Source organism: Lates calcarifer, linkage group LG6, assembly GCF_001640805.2.
Source record: "Lates calcarifer isolate ASB-BC8 linkage group LG6, TLL_Latcal_v3, whole genome shotgun sequence".
NCBI lineage: Eukaryota > Metazoa > Chordata > Actinopteri > Centropomidae > Lates > Lates calcarifer.
Window position 1 is genome coordinate 25,394,415 of NC_066838.1, and position 19,263 is coordinate 25,413,677.

The 19,263-nt window shown below is 39.2% G+C and overlaps 3 protein-coding genes across 4 annotated transcripts in view; 2 read left to right on the forward strand and 1 right to left on the reverse strand.

Moving 5' to 3' along the window:
* Positions 1-3,847: 3,847 nt before the first annotated feature.
* Positions 3,848-6,290, reverse strand: tmem81 (transmembrane protein 81). The gene is made up of 6 exons (XM_018682844.2): positions 6,199-6,290; positions 5,783-6,036; positions 5,530-5,675; positions 4,791-4,906; positions 4,236-4,429; positions 3,848-4,005 (listed from the first exon to the last, which is right to left on the reverse strand). Exons 2-6 carry the CDS (start codon positions 6,014-6,016, stop codon positions 3,928-3,930), a joined length of 768 nt encoding a protein of 255 aa, XP_018538360.1. The 5' UTR covers positions 6,017-6,036; positions 6,199-6,290; the 3' UTR covers positions 3,848-3,927.
* A 3,110-nt stretch (positions 6,291-9,400) lies between these two features.
* Positions 9,401-13,126, forward strand: LOC108887422 (ras-related protein Rab-7L1). Of its 2 annotated transcripts, XM_018682845.2 has the most exons (5): positions 9,401-9,938; positions 11,221-11,292; positions 11,377-11,558; positions 11,941-12,062; positions 12,609-13,126. In XM_018682845.2, the coding sequence occupies exons 1-5, from the start codon at positions 9,821-9,823 to the stop codon at positions 12,733-12,735; spliced, it is 621 nt and encodes a 206-aa protein (XP_018538361.1). In that variant the 5' UTR covers positions 9,401-9,820; the 3' UTR covers positions 12,736-13,126. The 2 variants fall into 2 exon arrangements, with proteins under 2 accessions (XP_018538361.1, XP_050927415.1); XM_051071458.1 differs by lacking the exon at positions 11,221-11,292 and having other exon boundaries at positions 9,403-9,938; positions 11,465-11,558.
* A 5,795-nt stretch (positions 13,127-18,921) lies between these two features.
* cry3a (cryptochrome circadian regulator 3a) overlaps positions 18,922-19,263 on the forward strand; it is a 31,048-nt gene continuing 30,706 nt past the window's right edge. The window contains exon 1 of the mRNA XM_018682846.2: positions 18,922-19,106. The gene's annotated coding sequence lies outside the window, so the exon portion shown is untranslated. The remainder of the gene's footprint in view (positions 19,107-19,263) is intronic.

The following is a 19,263-nucleotide window of genomic DNA, read 5'->3' on the forward strand; positions in this document are numbered from 1 at the left end:
GAAAAAAGATCAAAAAACCACACTTAGGCAGAATGGTCTATGCCTGGGGCTTGAATAAATGATCATTTAACCTGCTGGACCTGATGAGTGCAATTTGCAGTTTTTTTTCTACTCTCTTCTCTTCATAACTTTGGAACAGTTTTATGTCCATAAATGGGACTATAATAATTAAAATCAGCAGGGCTTGGCCTTTCAAAACATGCTGGCGGCTTTGTGCTGCAGTATCGATTTAATACTTTTCATTGTCACATTCAAACTGCAGTCCCTGCACTTGCTATTATGCTATGATAGCTATTTGCAATAAAGAGAAAATTAGATTTTTGCTTTTAATAGTCTGTGCCAGTGCAACTCAGTCAGGCTATGATTATACACTATGATTTGCTGCAAAAACTCTTCGCTATTCTCTCTTTTTCCCTTCATGTTGTAAAAAATATCCCTCCTTGACAGACATATTTTTGCACATAAGTTCCACTTTTTATCAGCTGTACCATTATATAGACAATGGAATCTGGAGGCATTGTGAGTTTTCTCTCCATGGCAACAATAGAAAGCAAGGACACAATCTTTATGCAGGAAGAGAGAAGTATATCATACATTCAGGAAGAAAGGATGAAAAAAATACCTTTTCAGGTTCCATCATGCTTTATTCAACCTGAGAACTCCAACTGAGAGGGTGAGTGAAAAATGGAGACTGAGTGAGATGGAAGTGTGAGGTAATGATACAGTGAGGAAGAATCAGTGGGAAAGAGTTAGTGAGTGTCCACATCAGCTCAGTGACAGTGAATGACAGAGTGACATTAAAACTGAGTGAGAGGGACTGAGTGTGAATTACTGGGAAGAGATCTCAAATAGTTGTGAGAGGCAAAGGGATGGGGATCAAAGAGATGAACAGTGACAGAGAGACTCGAGGCAGATAAGCTGTGTGTCACCATCAGTGTGTGTGTGTGTCTGAGTGTGTCCCTGTGTGTTCAGATAAAATGAAGAGGGAAAAGTGTAGTAAGTTCCAGAAATATGTGGGAAGCAAAATCTAATAGAGGTGCATTTATTTTCTGTGTCAGGTCAAGGGGACAGCAGGTTGAGTGGGGTAACACGGGGGCATATCTCACCACGAGGAGTCATCTTAAATGGTTCATAACCAAGAGTCTCCTCTTTAGACCTTTTCATAAAGCACAACTGAGAAAAGATGAGTGTGTTTCCAAGGTCCAAACTGAGGTTCATCTTTATATATCTTTATCTTATATTTGATCTGATCCGTTTTGGTTTCACATTCATATAAAATTTTATGAGCATCCCAGAACATACCTGGATCCTGTCATCATCATCTACATGTGCCGTGTCTCCCTATACTTGACATTGATTGATTTATAGACAGACGTGTGTCTGACATTAACATGTCAACAATTTAACTCATCCTTTAGAAAAAAAGTTTTTTTATGTTTTGGATTTGTGATTTAGTCTTCAGACCAAATCACCAGCCTGTCAACTTCCTGTGATTGGTCCAAAAGTCTGAACCACCTAAAAAGAGTTTTTACACTGCAAACAAACCGAACCATGGTTCAGTTCTAGTGAGTCAATCAATATGGAGGAACAGTAACAATTATACTAGAGTTGAAGTGAAAACTTAAATAGTGGGAAGTGAGATTCGGTCAGTGTTTTGTTAAACAGAATACTAATTTCTATTTATAATTTAATTAGAATTCTAATTTACTTTGTAATTTTTGGTTTCACTCCGGTGTTTGATACTCTTTTGTTTTTGTGTTGAGATGATGTGGTCGAGCCAGATTGTTTTGGTGTCTGTCCCAAATCTCTGGTTTGTGTCTGGGCAGAGCCTCAGGATCAGCTGGCAGAGGGGACTCTTATCTTTGTTCAACTCTTGGCACTGAAGGGCCTTGTACTGGTAGGAACTGGGTTGCTACATTTGAGGGGTTTCTAAAATCTGATGGTACGCTTATGAATTTTAAAAATTAAAGAGTATTGGCCAAGTTCTGCCATGCATCCATCTTTGGCTGTGTGTCTGTTGACTTTTGCACAGTTCTGCATTCAGGGCCTCCAGCTGATGTTTTTCCCATTTTGGGAGATCTTGGCTGGTCACTTACAGCTCTGTCTGACATTTGATTTACTGAACCTTTTCAGTGCAGAAAACAACAAGAGTGTTTGCTGAGCTCCTCTCTCCAGGGCTTAGCGTGGTTTTAATAAACATCTGAGCTCTTTACTGTTATCCCAAATCTTTTTTGGAGGGCCTCGCTCTGGAGATATTGCTCATATATTTATTCAATGGCAACATTACCTTGTAGAGTATAATGTGTTTTACAATGTTACGGTGAAGCAGTAATTAAATTGTTTGTGCAACGAGCCCTGGGAAAACAGTTACATCTGTCAAAACCGATGATGTAAATAAGCACATAAAGGGAAATGACGTTCCTCTGGGCTTAGTGGGACACGTTCCATGAGGAAATGGATGAATTACAGTAAGCACATCATCCTAATTTCATTTGTGTTATTTCCCTGGAGTCCCTCATTCGCCTCAGCTCCTCCCTGAATAACAGAAATAAACACACTCGTCACACAGAAACAAAGACATTTCACCATCTCCGTCATCGTCTTTCTCTCCCCATCTGAGTCTGTCACTGCTCTGGTGATGTCAGCACCTGTTATTTTTGTGACATCAGCAGCACTGCACGATTCAAACACTTCATTAGACAAAGAGGCCATACAAGAAAGTTTTTGACTAACACAGACACAGACTCAGCAACATGTAGCATTTATTGTCTGATTTGGTTTTAAAAGTGACTAACCAGCAAGTTTACAGGTATATGATTTTCTCGTTTACATACACATCTATTAAAAGTAATTAAAGGTCTCTATTATGCATTGTTACAAAAAATGCGTGCATTTATGAAAATAACTAAAATTTTGGTATTTGCATGTGCAGATGATAAGTAGAATGTAGGCTTCCGTTTTTTCTATTATTGAAAAATAATAGATGTTTCTGATTTGGCTAAAAGCGACATTAGCACCAGGGGAGTTCATAAGTGTAATTAATGGTTTTATTATTAGAATTTATAAGCATAATGCAAATAACCATTGGTTTGCCAGTTTGTTAGCTGCTGTTTATTGTCCACCAACTTTAGACTTTGATGTGTTATTATTATTCACTGGACATACTGATGAACATGTGACAAATAAAACATGTGAATCCTTTAGTCGAAGGTATGAAACACAAAAGCATTTATTGATGGATTATCAATCTAGAGCCAAAAAGATGCTCTAACTGATGGTTTCTAACTGATCAATAAAGCATCTGGTAAATATGCGCAGTATGGATCTAAGGGCAGTCTAACTGTCTATATTAGTTTTGTTTTCTGGTGTGTAATGAGCATCAACATCATCTTGTTTCTCTCTTTCTCCCTCTTAATCAGGTTGGTTCCACTGTGGCAGCTGAGTCCCATCATGAAGGGACTTACCGATATGTACTTCAAAACCCTTATATGAAGAAACACTGCCACCTACTGGCACAGGGTTAGATAACACCTGTAACTAACAGACGCACTGTATCACCTCCTGTTGTTATTTTGTTTTACTCAGTTTCTCCTGGAGCTGTTTTGTGGTTACCTCCCTTATACAGCCATGATTCATCTCTCTAAGTGTTCCCAGTTGGCTTGATTACACCTTTCTGTGTGGGTCCTTTTCTCTTCTCTCAGCTTTATTGCACTTGCAAGACAACTTATAACTTTATCCCTGTTAGAACATGGAGTTAGGTGAACTTGCTTCAGATTCAGGTAATAATTCTCTATAAGTTCATCACCACAAGCAAGACCTTTCACACTGCTGTTCTTACAATGTCATTTGACACATTGTTATAATAAAACCATTGATCATAGCTGCTTTAAAAAGGTTTTTAAAAGTCACTTGAAACTCTTTTAATGTTCAGTTCCTCTTTACTTTCCAGTAAAGGCCCAGCATCAGTCCAAACCCGACACCTGCGAGGCTCAATGAGATCAGCACCTGTGTGTTCAGACACAACAAACACACTGTTGATAGGATGGTTATTTTTGGCATTGTCAGTAAAAGAATATCTGGTAACTTTAATGTATTCTGAGGTTTTCATGGTTTAAACTATTTACAACACAAGAAGAAATTCAAGATTATTGTCTTACTTTACAATACATTAATCAGTAACCAAAGCAATGATTAATTGCATCCCCAAACCCATTCATTCCTAAATCATACTGTACCATGTGAAGAAGTGCTGTCCTGTGGTCATGCTGGTCTGACACAGTCTTGTTCTGCTGGTTTCCAGGCGACTCCCACTGGGCCAGAGAGCTTTCATAGTCTAGATTTAGAACCCCAGCTGGTAAAACCCGGATTCCCCAGTAAACCCTCTTCACCCTGCGGAAGTTGGCATCCTGCACATCACAGCGATAAGTCCCTGGAAATTACATGGTTAGTTAGTTAGTTGCTGGTTAGTAGGAGGTGTGTTTGTGTCTGTGTATTAATGTGCATCCATGAATTTGACCAGAACAGTTAAAAAGCATAGTACAATAAAAATCAAGATTATATCACCATTAAATTTTACTGCTTAGCTGACACAGGTTCATGGTAAACAATGAAAGGAAAGGCAGTATCAGTTGACTTAAAAGTTACATTTTGTGGACAATTGCACACAAAATTTTTCTTTTACACACCCTTTTTCTCAATCACATCATCTCCTCTATCATTATCTTTTCAGATGTTCAGTTGCCAAATCTAACAACAATTCCAACAATTAGTGTCTGCACAGGTGTGTTTACCTGCGTCCTCCTCTCTGACAGGGTCCAGAATCACTTTGTCCAGCTGAGGAGCTTCCCAGCGAGCAAACAGAGAATCATCAGAGCTGATGATTCCTCGGGCGAAACGCCACAGAACCCTGAGCCACAGGTTACATTTAAGTTCACATTTAAGAGGATTTAACAAGAATCACCTTCATGGGTTGTTTGATTTACTTGTCATCTTACTTGTCAACTTTTTGACAACTTCAACAACAAAAATAAAGGTTATTCATTTAAAAACTGGCCCAGGTATCCCACATGTTGAATGGACATTTTACACACTGAGGTTGAGATAAAACTGGATTACCAACTGGGCAAAGTTGGCTTCTGTCCTAGACCCACAGGGACCCAAAAGGAAATAACTTTACAATGTGGCAGTTTCTTTACAATTACTTTGTAAATTGATTAACTGATTAAAGCCCCTGAAAACTTGATTTCAAATATTAAGGGTTTCATTTTCATCTGTAACAATCAAAGAAAATCTAAAATATGTTGAAGTACTATTTATTAAGCGTGGGTTGATTCAGCAACAAACAGTAAACACTGCAGAAATAAAATCATTTAACCCTAACCCTAACCCTAACCCTAACTTTTTAATGTCTGTAATTGTTACAGGATGAAATTCGTGCATACCAAAGGCGTCAATACCACATTGTTTGCAATCACAAGAACATGACTCACTCCTGAATCCATTATTTCTTCTCCTCTCCTCCATCCTTACCTCCAGGAGAACTTCCCCATCGCCTCCATGACTTCTCCCAGACAGTCGATCTCCACTCTCTGTCCTGACATCACTGTCATTGTCCTGAGGCCACACTGCCACGACTCCATACACTTCACCGTGCGGACATGACACTCCTCCGACACCTTCAACGCAGCCATTTCCACATTATTGTTAGTAAAGTCTGAGCTATTTCCCTTCTTATATTCATCTTTAACACTTTGTTTAGATCTTTAAGATGTCTCTGTGATACCTCTGCCCCATCTTTACTCCTCATGCCCTCCTCCATCGCTGTCTTGCCATCTTTTAGTAAACACAGGGTCTGAGTTTTAACCCCCAGCCCACAGGTGGTGCTGCAGGGGGAGCTGTCAACAATGACCTCCACTGGCACTTTATCCCCCTCCTCCAGGTCAGCTGAGGTCAGAGGTTGGAGGAGGAGGAGGAAGAGAAGAAGAGGTAGGCAAAGCCTTACAGATACATGCTGCATTTTGAAGTTTGATGGCAAATCTGCAGAAAAGAAGAAAGTTTTTATTGGTATTTTCTGGCTGCTTAATTCACAGTCAATGTCATTAGCTGTTATAAAGAATATGTTCTGTTAAATCATGATTTTATACACTGACAGACTTTGTGAAACAGTCAAAGCTGCTAAGAAAGTTAAAGTGTACGTACCCTCTTTGTGAAGCTAAAATCAAAGGCAAACTGAGGAAGAGAAAATCAGTGTGAGTCCAGACTGCTGCATCTGCTGCATCTGCTGATTGATTTTGAGTTGAATGCTATGTCGTGACAACCAAAGTTCCAGGCTGCAGGTTCCCTCCTTCTGAGGGTCACATTTGTGTAAAACTATGCTATAAATCTCTTACAATTTCTTGTAATTCTTGGTCAAAATGAACTTTTTTCAAGTTACAAATTGCTGCAAAATATGGCTATAGAGCAGACATTATAAGGACTTTGGCAACATGTTGTTGTCATTGTTTGTTTGTTTTGCCTTTTATTGTCTTATTGTTGATATTGTGGTAGTTGTTACACATGTTTTTCCATTGATAAACTTATTCAATTTAAATAAGATGTAATCATATTTAGTCAATAAACAGCCATAAAATGATAAAGATGAAAAAACAGAAATTAATATTGAGAGTTAATGAAATGCTCTATAACTGGAAAAGATTTTCCAAACCTGTGAACTTCCAGCAACAAGATGGTCTAGCAGTTCAAATTACCTCTAATTTAGTACAGAGAAGCAGCAACAGCATGTCTCAATCTACATTTTTGGAGTCTGAACTGATTCCTGTTCCTGATACAGGACTTTTCATGTTGACCAAACCAGTGAACACCAACTTGTTGCATGTGACTGACGTTGCAGTTTGTAAAATGACCACCAGGTGTCAGACAGGAACTGGAGAGAACCCACAAATGGCAGCACAACATAGAAAACTGACTGTAGCCTTCATTGTGTTGATGTCATTGTAAATTTAGAAATAAATCAGTCTGTTATATAATATATTTGATTGTCAAATCATTTTGCAACAAGCTATGTGAAAACAATCAGAATTAGAGTTCACCTGATTACATCATTGGGCTTTAGGTGTTTCTGTTAATATACTGAACAAATCTTGACTTTTTATTAAGCACTGAACATTGTTAAATCAATATTCAAGTCAAATCAAAGCAATCAAGGCAACAGATGATGGGGTTTTGGGGGTGAAATGACTTTTTATAAAGTGTGATTGTTGGGGAGATTCATTTCACCTGGACTAACTTACTGATTATTCTAAATAAGGATTGTAGGGTCTACCTTTTTGGTGGTCTTGTTTTGGTTGGCTTCATTCTAATTTGTTCTGATTTGTTCTGATGGTTAGTGTTTGTTGGACCATAAGATTTTTCACAAATTGCAAACTGGGTGAGGTAAAAAGTAAACCTATTTGTCCTTCTTTGAGCTTGGTTGTGACCAAAGGCAGGACTGTACTTAATGTTACTTAAAATATGGCTCTTCAAAGGCAGAAAAAAATTCACCACATGAGAAACATTACTATATTTATCAGTCGTGCAAACTGTGCAAAGGAGAAGTGTAAGTTCTAGTTCTGTAAATTCTGTATCATGGAACTAAGAATAATGAAGCCTTTATTTAGTTCCAGTCTGGTCCCCAGGTGCACAGAAGGACACACTTTCAAAGTCCATGGCTTCCCCTACTGGAAAAAATCCAAACCTGCCTAGTTTTCCAAGCCCAAACAGAGATTCTGGCTTAATTAGCACATTAACAATAGGTTGGGTTTGTCAAGAGGAGATATTTTTAAACCCTGAGTCCCACAGCAACTGATACTGGGAAAAGGACCAAGACACGAAAACACACAAACAGGAAAAATACCCATAAAGAGAGTCACGAAGATGAGTCAGCATCAGTGGGGGATTGAAACATGTTCAGTAGCCAGTAATAGTGGCCTAGTTGGCAGATCAGTGAAACTCCGAATGTGGTCAGCACCACATGCCTGAGTGTGTGTGTGTGTGTGTGTGTGTGTGTGTGTGTGTGTGTGTGTGTGTCTGAACAAAATGTATAATTAAGAAGAAGAAGAGAAAGCAGAGGAGGATGCGGAGGTGGGATAGGACAGAAGATGAGAGGGCATGAAGTGGAGGAGTTCAAAGAAGGTGGAGGAGGATAAATAGGTGTGATAGAGGAGAGGTGGAGGTGAAAAAAGGAGGATGTTGCATAAGAGGAGGAGGAGGAGTGGCAGGACAACCCAGTAGGAATTATGTCCATATTGGACAATTCTGTGCCTCACGATTTATGGCCAATGCCAGCATTAAGTGCCAGCGCAAGCTGTTGTTTATCATTATGTAAAAGAGGGGAGGGTGAGGTGGTGGATGGGCGTGTAGCATGTTAGACTTTCATACAGATTTTATCCCATCACAGACCTGCAGTTCATGTTCTTCTTTTTATTAACCACAGTCTTTCATTTACCTTAGCCGAGTGTGTTAAGTAGTAAGTAAGTGTGTTGCTAACGTTACCACTAGCAACAGGAGACAAACAAATGATACATCGTCCGACTGATAATCTAAACAAATAACACATTTCCTGGTGGTGACCTTTCTAAAATGAGCTGTGGTGTTTATATTCCTCTTTTCAGCACTAGGGGGGAAAGTCATCTATTAACTTTTATCCTTTAACTTCACTCAGTTAGTTTTACATTTTCTCAGACTCATAATATCACACTGAAATATCTATCTAACTTCATTCATAACTTTAACCTGAGTTCAGTAAACTCACATTCTTAAGACAGCAGGGGAACATACATTTCTAAACTAAACAAACTTAAAATGATTTACAGTGTGCAAATATTTGTACAATGGGTAAAATGGTGGAATTGCAGTGCTTCTGTTGGGCCTGTTTGAAAATGCTAAAACACATCAGTAAGATGCATCAGGCTTCCAAGAATAATCAAAATCTGAGCAGCAATGTTTGAAATCTTGACTGAATTGCACGAAAAACAAAGAACATTTCATTCTAACGCTCTAAGTATGAGGCTCAAAGGGACAGTTGGTGTTGTTAGCAGAGCATTTTTAGATTATTCAGTAAAATTTGCCTTGGTATTGTGCACTGTGTGCAATGGAAATGAAAATTAGCAAACCATAGCTCCTTCCCTGATTTTCCCTTCCGGAGCAAATTTCCAGTCATGTAATAGACACTGTATCATTTGAGTGACTGCAAATTTCTGTTAAAGCAAAGTTAAATGTGTCTGATTAATTTCAAACAATGAAGAGCAATAGAGAGATGGTAGAAAGAGACAAAGGTTAACCATAGTCTGCCAAGATTCATCATCAGTTTCCTGTTGCATGAAGGTGTGGTTTATGTCACTGAACTATTCATAGCCTGTGGCAACTTCCCTCCAGAAAGCAAAACTTGTAAATGAGAGCGCTGTGCCAGACAGAGAGTAGGACAGTCTAGAGAAATAGTTAGGGAAATGTATTTTACATTTACATTTGCACACCGTTTTTTAAGTTATTTTAATGATAATTTTGCAGTTAAAGGCAGTGGAGTTTATTTAGTACAGAAAGTACAGAAAGTTCAGATGTATAGCCTGAAAGGAAACTGAAATGTTCAGGGTCAACAAAAGAAAAGAACAGCTCCGGTAAACTAAAATCCAGGTTGGCTATAGTGGAGTGTTTGTTCAGTAACAGGAAATAGTTTTGCCTGTCTGCCTTATAAATCTCATTTCCTGACATGAGGTTTGAACTTTGAGCTGCCGGCACCTTTTCATGCTGAAACTTCTCACATGTTGTGGTCAAACGGAGGAAAGCAATGACCGAGCACCTGATGAAAATACTGATTGTCGGAGATGGAAATGTTGGGAAATCCTCCTTTGTACATCGCTACGTCAATGGACAGTTCAACAAGATGTACAAGATGACAGTGGGAGGTACGGCTGCTTTAGTTTGTCAAGTTTCTATAGAAAAATGGGACTGTACAGGATCCTAATCTTGATGTAGTGTGTTTGTATACATATCACATTACTGTTGTGGACTTTGACTCGTAGGGATTTTCATACTGTCAGATCAAAGAGAGGTTTTTGTGTAAAAATACTTTGTCAAACAGGTGAATCTGGTTATTTTTTTCACTTATGAAAAACTGGTTTTCACCTGAAGAGAGCTACTCGTCAGTATAATAGTGTGTGTCTACTGCACTCCTCCTGTTCATTGAAACTTTATTGGAAATGTGTTTTGGTCAAAACCAACATGTTACCAAGGGACATACTTACATAAAGAGTGGTGCTATACAGGATGTGGAATATTTATACTTCTTAGGAACCATCTGATAACAGTCACAGGAAAGGCTGGTGGTATTTGATACGTTTTTCACACAAAGCAATCACTGTCCAGACTGTTCTCGTTTGTGGTTTCCCAGTGTGGAACAAGATCATAAATACTATCAGAGCAGGAGTGTCCCTCTCTCTCTTTAAGAATCTCTTGAGGACCCTTCTCTTCTGAGAGCACCTCCTCTCCTAATGTCTCTAACACCCTAACAGCTTCACTTCAAGGTTTCCTACTCCACTGAAGATTTAGTGTTGTCCCTCACATATAAGTCACTTAATGTAAGGTACTGTAATGTTCTATCACCAGCAAAACCCATGAAAAGACCAAAACCAACACTATTTTGTTCATTTCTCAGTACTTTCTGACTTCCTGCTTACTCCTACCCAAGACCTTGGTTCCTCCTTAGGAAATATTTAGTGAAAACAGGTCAAAAATATAGAGTTTCATTTCTTATCCACATAGTTTTACCCTAGCAACACTGCTCTAGTAAAGCCACTAGCATGGCAAGTGAAAATGATGCATTGTTGACAACTATTAAAGCCACAGACAACTATAATATACATTTGGTGCTCTAGTCGGTATTTACAGTAAAAAGACAGTGTATGTGGGACTGACTGAAAACAAACTACACTGGCCAGGTTCAGAACATGCCTGACTGATCTCACTGATTTTAGCATTGTTGAATGTGAACATGAATGAACATGTTTGAATGAAAACATCAACTGTTTTGCCAAGGAGAGTGAGTAAGCCCTTCTCTTTGAAAGTCTGGAACTTGTGCAGGAAATTTTAATTTCTTATCTTTCGACATTCTGTCTCACTTCTCACTTTTTTCTTTTACTCCACTTCTTCTCTTTCTCTGTTGCTCACATATTTTCCATATTTCTCCAGTGGATTTTTCTGTGAAGCTGCTGCACTGGTCAGATAAAGAAAAAGTCAGAGTGCAACTGTGGGATGTCGCAGGTACAAAACCTTTTACATTGAATGAATGGATGGATGAAGCGATGGAGGAATTGATAGATGAATGACACAGTGAACTTTGTGCAGGCCAGGAGCGCTTCATATCCATGAGCAGGATCTATTATAAAGGTGCTTCAGGCTGTGTGATCATGTTTGACGTCAGTAGCTCTTCTAGCTTCCTCAGCTGTCGCCATTGGAAACAGGACCTGGACAACAAGGCCATGCTGCCCAACGGAGACCCGATCCCCTGCATCCTGCTGGCCAACAAGGTGAGAGTGAGTCACTGCATTTAGCTGATGAAAAATATATCATGAGATATATTTATAGCCCTTCTGGCTCACTACTAATAACACTTGTAGCTTACAGCCTCTGCTTCTCAGCATTTTGAGAACTTTTCAGTGAAAGTAGATTATGCACATTAACATTGTCAAGACAGGAAAAGGCCCTTAATTCTTTATATTAGTGAGATAAGATTATGTGCACATACCTGATTTTAGCTGTGTCTTGGTGTACAGACTGGAATTGATCACATCAGTGTTATAGCATCATTCATACAATAAATACAGATCAATACAGAATAAATTGCTACATATCCATCATATCAGTTATTCGAGATCGTGAACCACTCAACAACAAAATGTCTCTCTGCAGTGTGACCTTGCTCAGCGGGTTGTTTCAGCAGACAGCATCAACAAGTTCAGTAAGGCCAACGGCTTCGTTACGTGGATGGAGACTTCAGTCAAAGAAAACAAGAACGTTGGAGAGGCTATGAGGTAACTCCAGAAAAGATCAAAAACAGTACAGATGTTGCAGTTTGGCTAAAAGATGACTTTGGATACTAGCTATAAATAACAAAAACAATGGCTTAGTTTATTCCATACCTGTACTTTCAAAATGTAAAGCACTGTTACCTAAATAACCAACACAGACTCCATCCCACAGTTACAGACATTTGTGAATGATTAACAGAATTCAAACCATCCACCCATTACTGAGTCATTCATCTTGTTCTATCACAGTAGTAAGAGGGTGAACAGTGTACTTTTACCCAGATCCTCCTTGCCCTGATCTCCCAGTTGGTCTTGCCAGGAAATCCGGCAAAGGGAGGCATCAGTCACCAAAATCCTTACACCAGTTTGAGTTCCAGTGTTTTGTAATTGATCTTTGTTTATGGGCATTGAGGTTGTTGCAAAGTATTGTGAGATTGTCGCCTCTTATTTTTTGGAAAGTTTCAGTGCATCTCACCGCTCATGCTACTGAGACAAAAGTCTGTAACAGAATTTCTATTCACTAATGTCACTACATCTGCTGTGTTTTAGGAGGCTGGTTCAGGAGATCCTGTCCACTAGGTCAAGTCTGGACTCATTTCAACCAGGACCTCAAGACAGTGTTAATCCACAGCTGGACTCTGAGGGCAGCAGCAGCAGAGGAGTGGGCTGTTGCTGAAACACTGCTGTCATCTACAACAAAGTCAAACAAACACCAGGACCTGCTCATTAGTTTGCACCCCTGAGTTGTCTGAGGTGCCACTGAGCAAGGCACTTAACCTTCAGTTCTTATTGAGGCTGTTGGTATCCAGCAGTAGAAGAGGACAGATGAAGGATCTGGATCTGAAGAGGAACGTTCACTTTCTAAATGGACACTAACACTACATTTTTCAAGCATCACATTAAAAAGACAATGTACAATTAAAAATCCTCAGTGAGGATGGTTTTTCTGGGGTTAATTACCAGAGTTTTACTGTCACAATGCCAAAATCAGGATATCTAAACTTTATCCTTTTTGTGACCCCAGTTTTTGGGACAATCAATCATTAGATTAAAGATAGTGAATCCAAGGAGTCCAAGGAGTGGTCTCTTATTTTTCTTAATTTTTTAGTTTCAGACAACAAAGAGAGCATCACCTACAGAATCTTAACCTGCGCAAACATAAAATCCAGCAAAATTAAACCTGTCACTCATAGTCTTTACCTGACAGGTGATACAGGCCACAGCAACTACAACGGTGAGCTTCAACAAGTTGTCTGTTGTCATCTGGGTGACAGAGAGAGGCAGACAGTGAGGACAAGGAGGATAGAGAGGCATGAGGAGAAACAGAAGGAGCAGAGGGAAGGTGTGCGTATGGTTATTACAGGGAAGGTCTCTTGGTGTGAGAACGAGGTGTGGAGTGTGCTCAGTACAGCCTCCAAGTCACCCTCTTCAACACACTGAGTCAGTCAGACACATGGTGTCCCCATGCTAACAACGAGGTGTATGTGTGTGTGTGTGTGTGCATATTCTGTGTGCCAGTAAGGCAAATGGTGTGTAGGTGCTGTTGGGTTTGTGTGTGTTTTTGTGTGTGTGTGTCAAACATAGGCACATGGATGTGCATGTGCCTTGGAGACATCAAAAGCTCACACACATGCTTTTCTCTGAGTGTTTGAATATAATAAACTCCAAAGTAAACAGCGTAAAACACCATGTATATTTCTGTCACTACTGATATTAGATGCAGAATCATTAGAATAAAATACAAAGCAATCAGTTCAGTCCATTGTTATAGGGTTGCAAAGTAGGAAAAGCTTCAAGAGAACGGTTTTTCATTTTTAGAGTTTTCTCGAAATTCACAAGTAAACTAGGCCTATTGAGTTGTGCACATACAGTCTAGTGTGGTATTCATTAAGTTAAAATAAGCAATTTACAGCATGTTTGTGGACAGAGATGATAGAGACTTACCAGTAGTGAAACTGGAAATGTCAGGGTGATGCTACACAGGGGACCTCATGGGTCATTGAAATCTGAAGGGTCATGAGTATAAGTAAGATTTATTACAACTTGCCTGTTGGATTATGAGATATTTTGTATTAAAAGTGATATTTTGACCTGACCAAGAACTTAAGGATTCATCCCGAGGGGAACATGAACAGCCACAGTAAACTGTGTGTGTTGTATGTGTTGTTATCCGTGTGGGTTCTCCTGTCTCTGTATATGCAGACTTCTATTTTTCATCAGTGAGTTGGAGGAAGGCAGGACTCTCTCAGCTGTGACTCAGTCACCCACACACACACTACCATCCTGGAAAACCCTTAGAAAAATGGCTGGATGCTGGGTGGATGGGCTTTTTGTCAATGTGACCATTTGTCATGATGTAGTAGTTATCGCACAGTTAGAATGTCCTGTGCCTGACTCATCTCTTTTTCTATTCAGATCATTTCAAGGCTCTCAGTGTGTCAGTGGTACAAGGGCACTTCAGCAGGACTCATTAGCTGTTTATGGACCCATCTGCTGGTCTGGAGCCTTTCAGTTCTGTGACCCTCTCTCTGCTCACCATGTGTTGGTTCTAAATTAAAAAACAACACACACTGAATTCTTACATGTCAAATTTCTATTTTTCTAATGTTGTTTCAGAGACTAAACCTGTGTTTTCTCCAAAAGTAAGACTGTTTACAGAGAACACACAATCTTCCAAATTTGGGCAAAAGTAGGCTACTGTCGAACCTGTAAAGAGTGGCCTTGTGGATACAGATCTATAAAGGGTGAGAACCCTCCCAAAGGTCTGGGAGAAGCCCAGTAACCAAATTATTTGGCTGAACACTTATAAACAATATACAAACTGGGATAAGCATTGAAAAAGCAAGTGAGAAAAGAGAAAAAAGTATTAATGACACTATTAAATGATTCAGTTTGACAGCCTGACTCAGAAGACCTCTGTCCACCAAAGTTCCATCAGTTCCCCGTTGGTGCCATTTGGGGGGCATTTGTAAACACATTTCCCTAATGTATGAAACATTCCTCAACAGGGAAACTTTCCTGAATAAATAAAAATGAAAAAATAGACATTCTCAGGGGAGCAAAGATGAAAAGCATGACCATAATCTATCATAAGATGAATTCATAGACAAAGAAATAACTTTGAATGGGTTTTAATATTACTGTACAACATTCCCACGTCTGTTTAGGGCTTAATTTCTTTATCTGGTCAACAGAATGGATGATGACAATGCAGTCTGGCATCAGCACATCTCTATTCCCAGCCTCAGTTCTTACTAGTCGTGACGCTGGAAGGCAGCAGCGTAGGCAGCCTCCCACCAGCTCATGTGGGCAGGCTGACTTAATGCCCTCTTTCGTATCAAAGCTGTCTTTCCCTCTGAGCAAGAAAGCCAGTGATGGAAGAAACTGTTCGCCTGCGTCATGACCGTGTCCATTGCTCTAGTCCACTGGAACATGAGGTACTTCTAAACCACTGTTCACTTCTTCCTGGTTTTTTGTTTGTTTGTTTGTTTTTACACTGAGCACTGTTCTTCTCACATACTATGACTTTTCCTCTGGTCTACTGTACTGATCAATTGTTCCTAACCTTAGATTATTAGAAATAATAATGTATGTATGTGGTCATTTCAGTTCACATTGTTTCTTCACTATCACCTGACTCATACAGATTTAATGATTACTGGATGAATATAAACTGAGTGTAAAATGGACAGGGTCAGTAGTGTTGCATAAGCCTTGCACAGCCTACCCACAAATGTCATTGTGCTTACTGTGGTCTCAAAGGGCTAATTTACATGGGTTAGGGGTCTTCAAGTGGCTAAAACAAAATTCACACGGATTGGATTATCTTTAGATGTAGAGGCAGACAATTGTAGGCCTAAGGGGACAATTAAGTTATTTATTATTTCTGCCGAAGTTTGGTAGGTTACAAATAATACAAATACAAATAAATGTTTTAATTTCACTTTTACTTCAGAAAAAATGTTGTGTTCAACAGGCTTATTACTTTGTTTTTAGATTGAGCAAAACTTAGTTGACTTTTAACCCAAATACTTTGGGTACACAGTGCAAGAAACAAGAGCTTTTACTTGAATAGCACTTGAATAATGAGTAATGTTCACATTTTTAGCTTTACTTTGACTTAACTACAACTTGAAAAAGTGCCACTGCAGGTGGAGTAACATAAATGACATAACATATGCCACAAATGACAACAAATCACGTCTTAAATGTTCTAACCATCCCAGTCCAATGAAAGAATTTGCTTTTTTTTGCAGAGGTAACGTCAAAACTCCATGAGGCCTTGAGACGAGACGTCAGCACGCTCAGCAGCACCTTCAAGGAGTTGCTCAAGGAGGAACGGTGTTTCTGTTCTACACCTCTGACCCCCCTGGAGTAACGTAAGCAAGCAGACGACTGCATCACAGACCATGCTAGGTATTTTCTGTTAGTGTGCTGGATGATGACAAAGTCTTACAGAAAACAAGACACATTATCTGGGTCACCCATGGGTGTACTCTGATGAAGGTCGCGTGACTTAAAGCTTATCTTCCTAATGAAAGTGATAAACTGCAGCAACGTAACTCTGCTGTTGTCCGTATTGCTCCTCTGCAATATTCATTTTCATTTTATTCATGAAAATTCATGTTTATTCATGTTTCTGTTATTTTCCACTGATCATTTTCTCGGTACGGTTCAAACCACTGATGTACAAAATGAGACACAAGTGTTAAAAACAGCTACATTTGTAGTGGGTGAAGAATGAAATGCATGAATTGTGATTGCCTGATGATTAATACAGGGGGTTGACGTCTCATGAGCAGGCTGACTGACAACATGTCGTTCATATGACGCTGCCAGAAGCATGGCAGATGTACGGACACTCATTTTTGGGATTGTTTGTGTCAGTCAGTGTTAACCAATTGACCCTCAACCATCTGCTGATAGAGATTCACAGTCACTCACCACAAAGTAGAGAGCTAAATACTTTTGATAGGAAATGATAACACCTAAAGTTTTTCCTTTATAATCAAGCTTAACAGACCTGCATTAAAAACCAACAATCTACCATAGTTTAGACTAAATCAATGCTAATGCTAAGTGATTACTGTAGTATATAACATCCCAAAGGATAGCAAGATAAATCTGAAGGGTCATGAGATCACTAATAAGGTAGGAAAGAAAAAAGCTGTTGTGCAAATTATGACTTTTCTGATGATAATCTTTCCTCCAACAGAGGGATGCAAGGTGGCAAGAACAAGTGAAAGTAAATAAACGAGTGAAGCCAAGAACAAATGATGGTGGTGTTATCATCCCCCACAACTTGGGCTTTTACACTTATATCACCATCAATATGTCACAAATGTGCAGTGAATCCAACACTCAGACATTCCCACACTGTAAGCCAGAGTGAGGTAAGCAGCCATGAAGTGTTATTATTATTTTTAGATAAAGTTTAGTAGAGTACACATCTTTTCTGTGTTCGTCACAGCACGTTATAGTGATAAATTGTCTGATTCTTTTTCTATTGAGAAGGTGTACACTAATGTATACAAGATGTTCGCTGTTCACAGTAAACATCAAGCTGCCACATGTATGCCACATGGCCTGATTATAATTAATGTATTTGGTATTCAAATTGGTGTTATGACAAGAAATAAATGCTGTAACATTTATCTATCTACTTATCTAACTATCTATCTATCTGAATTGAATAAAAAATATATTGTTATTTAAGACTTAACCACCATAGAAGAATATAGTCACAAAATAAATAAAATTACAAAAAAGAAGTTATCTAGAAAAGTATCATTTTAATTTAAGTTATAGCATATTTAGTATTATTAGTATGAAGGGAAGGAAAACAAATATATGGTTGGAGTTAATATAAATTCAAAATGCTTGTCAATAGTTGCAGTGGTCTTTTAGCAATTTCACTTTTTTAAAATCTAATCATCAAAATAATTTGAGGGTACTCCAGTGATTTTTTTTTTTATTTACTTCAAAGGTTTTTGCCTTTTCCAATGACAATGAGGAAATCTTACTGTTTCTGTGTCATTGTGACTAAATTACACTCAGAATTAAATTCCAGTTTTGTGAGCAAACAGGCTTCTGCTCACTATCTGCTACCGTTCTCTACAGAGGAGTTTGTCTAATCTGTAATATTTAAACACATAAATAATTTACCATCTATACAGTCATTTATTTGCAAAGGCCAGTTCTTTCTTTAAAGACAGCAAGGCCTGGAACAGCGCTATTGCTCGGGGAAAAATAATGAAATTATCTTTTTCTGACTGTTCATCTCATCACCGTCACAGCTACCACTTGCTGCCGTCCGTGTGAATGGACTTCCGCGTTTCCATGCCTCTTAAACGTGACCCGGCATCGTACATGTGATAGAAATCCGACCAATGAAAACGTCGGATTGGAAGCACGTCGTAGTTCACGTTCGACGGGGCTACTGATGCTTTCAAATTTGTAGGACAATAGACAAATCACATTTTTGTAACGTATCATTTCGCTCTATGTAGGCTCTCAGGTTAAAAGAAAAATGCAACCAGCCAAGCTTCCGTTACATTCTCTGATTCTGTTATCACCGATATCAATGGGATATCTGCGTGAAAATATACGAAATGTAGTATTTCCTCGAATAAAACAAAACTATTCAAACAGAATGAATGGCTTTCGTTCAAATGTGGGCGCCAAATTCCGACAAAATATTCCCGCGTGTTTATGTTGTTGTATTTTCTGTTATTTTAACACTAATAACGTCAATAACTGTTGTGACGCATGGATGCTTTCAACAAATGGGCCACCAGTTGAGTTTTTAACCGCTGTGCCGTGAACGCGTCACGATCAGAAGGCGGGGCATGCGCAGTGTGCCAAACTCTTATGAAACAAAGTAGACCAGCAGCAGAAAGCAGGTACAGGGAGACAAGAGGGATTCTCAAGCTGAGGTTACAATCACCCACCCGGCACACAGCACTTCCTCGCACATCAAAACCGAGGGAAGAAATGCTTCTTTCTTTGGGCTTGACATAAATATCACCTCCGGGGAGCCAGCACAAGGTAAGACGGGTCTCTTTTGTGAGCATTGATGGTTTTGTTTTAAGGGTAGACCGGCTATACTCTTATAAACAGCGCCACCAGTTACATAAGCATCGCTCTGGTGACCCCGTTTTGGTCTACAGAGATGTTGCTTCCTTGCCAGAGACTTGAACTTCAG

Bases quoted from the DNA above. Each gene is read 5' to 3' on its own strand.
- tmem81 (XM_018682844.2), bottom strand. From the start codon at position 6,016: ATGCAGCATGTATCTGTAAGGCTTTGCCTACCTCTTCTTCTCTTCCTC. The intron at 5,676-5,782 runs GTATCACAGAGA...GCTGCGTTGAAG, and splicing joins GGAGTAAAGATGGGGCAGAG to GTGTCGGAGGAGTGTCATGT. The intron at 4,907-5,529 runs GTAAGGATGGAG...CCTGTGGCTCAG, and splicing joins ATGGGGAAGTTCTCCTGGAG to GGTTCTGTGGCGTTTCGCCC.
- LOC108887422 (XM_018682845.2), top strand. From the start codon at position 9,821: ATGACCGAGCACCTGATGAAAATACTGATTGTCGGAGATGGAAATGTT. The intron at 11,293-11,376 runs GTACAAAACCTT...AACTTTGTGCAG, and splicing joins GCAACTGTGGGATGTCGCAG to GCCAGGAGCGCTTCATATCC. The intron at 11,559-11,940 runs GTGAGAGTGAGT...GTCTCTCTGCAG, and splicing joins GCATCCTGCTGGCCAACAAG to TGTGACCTTGCTCAGCGGGT.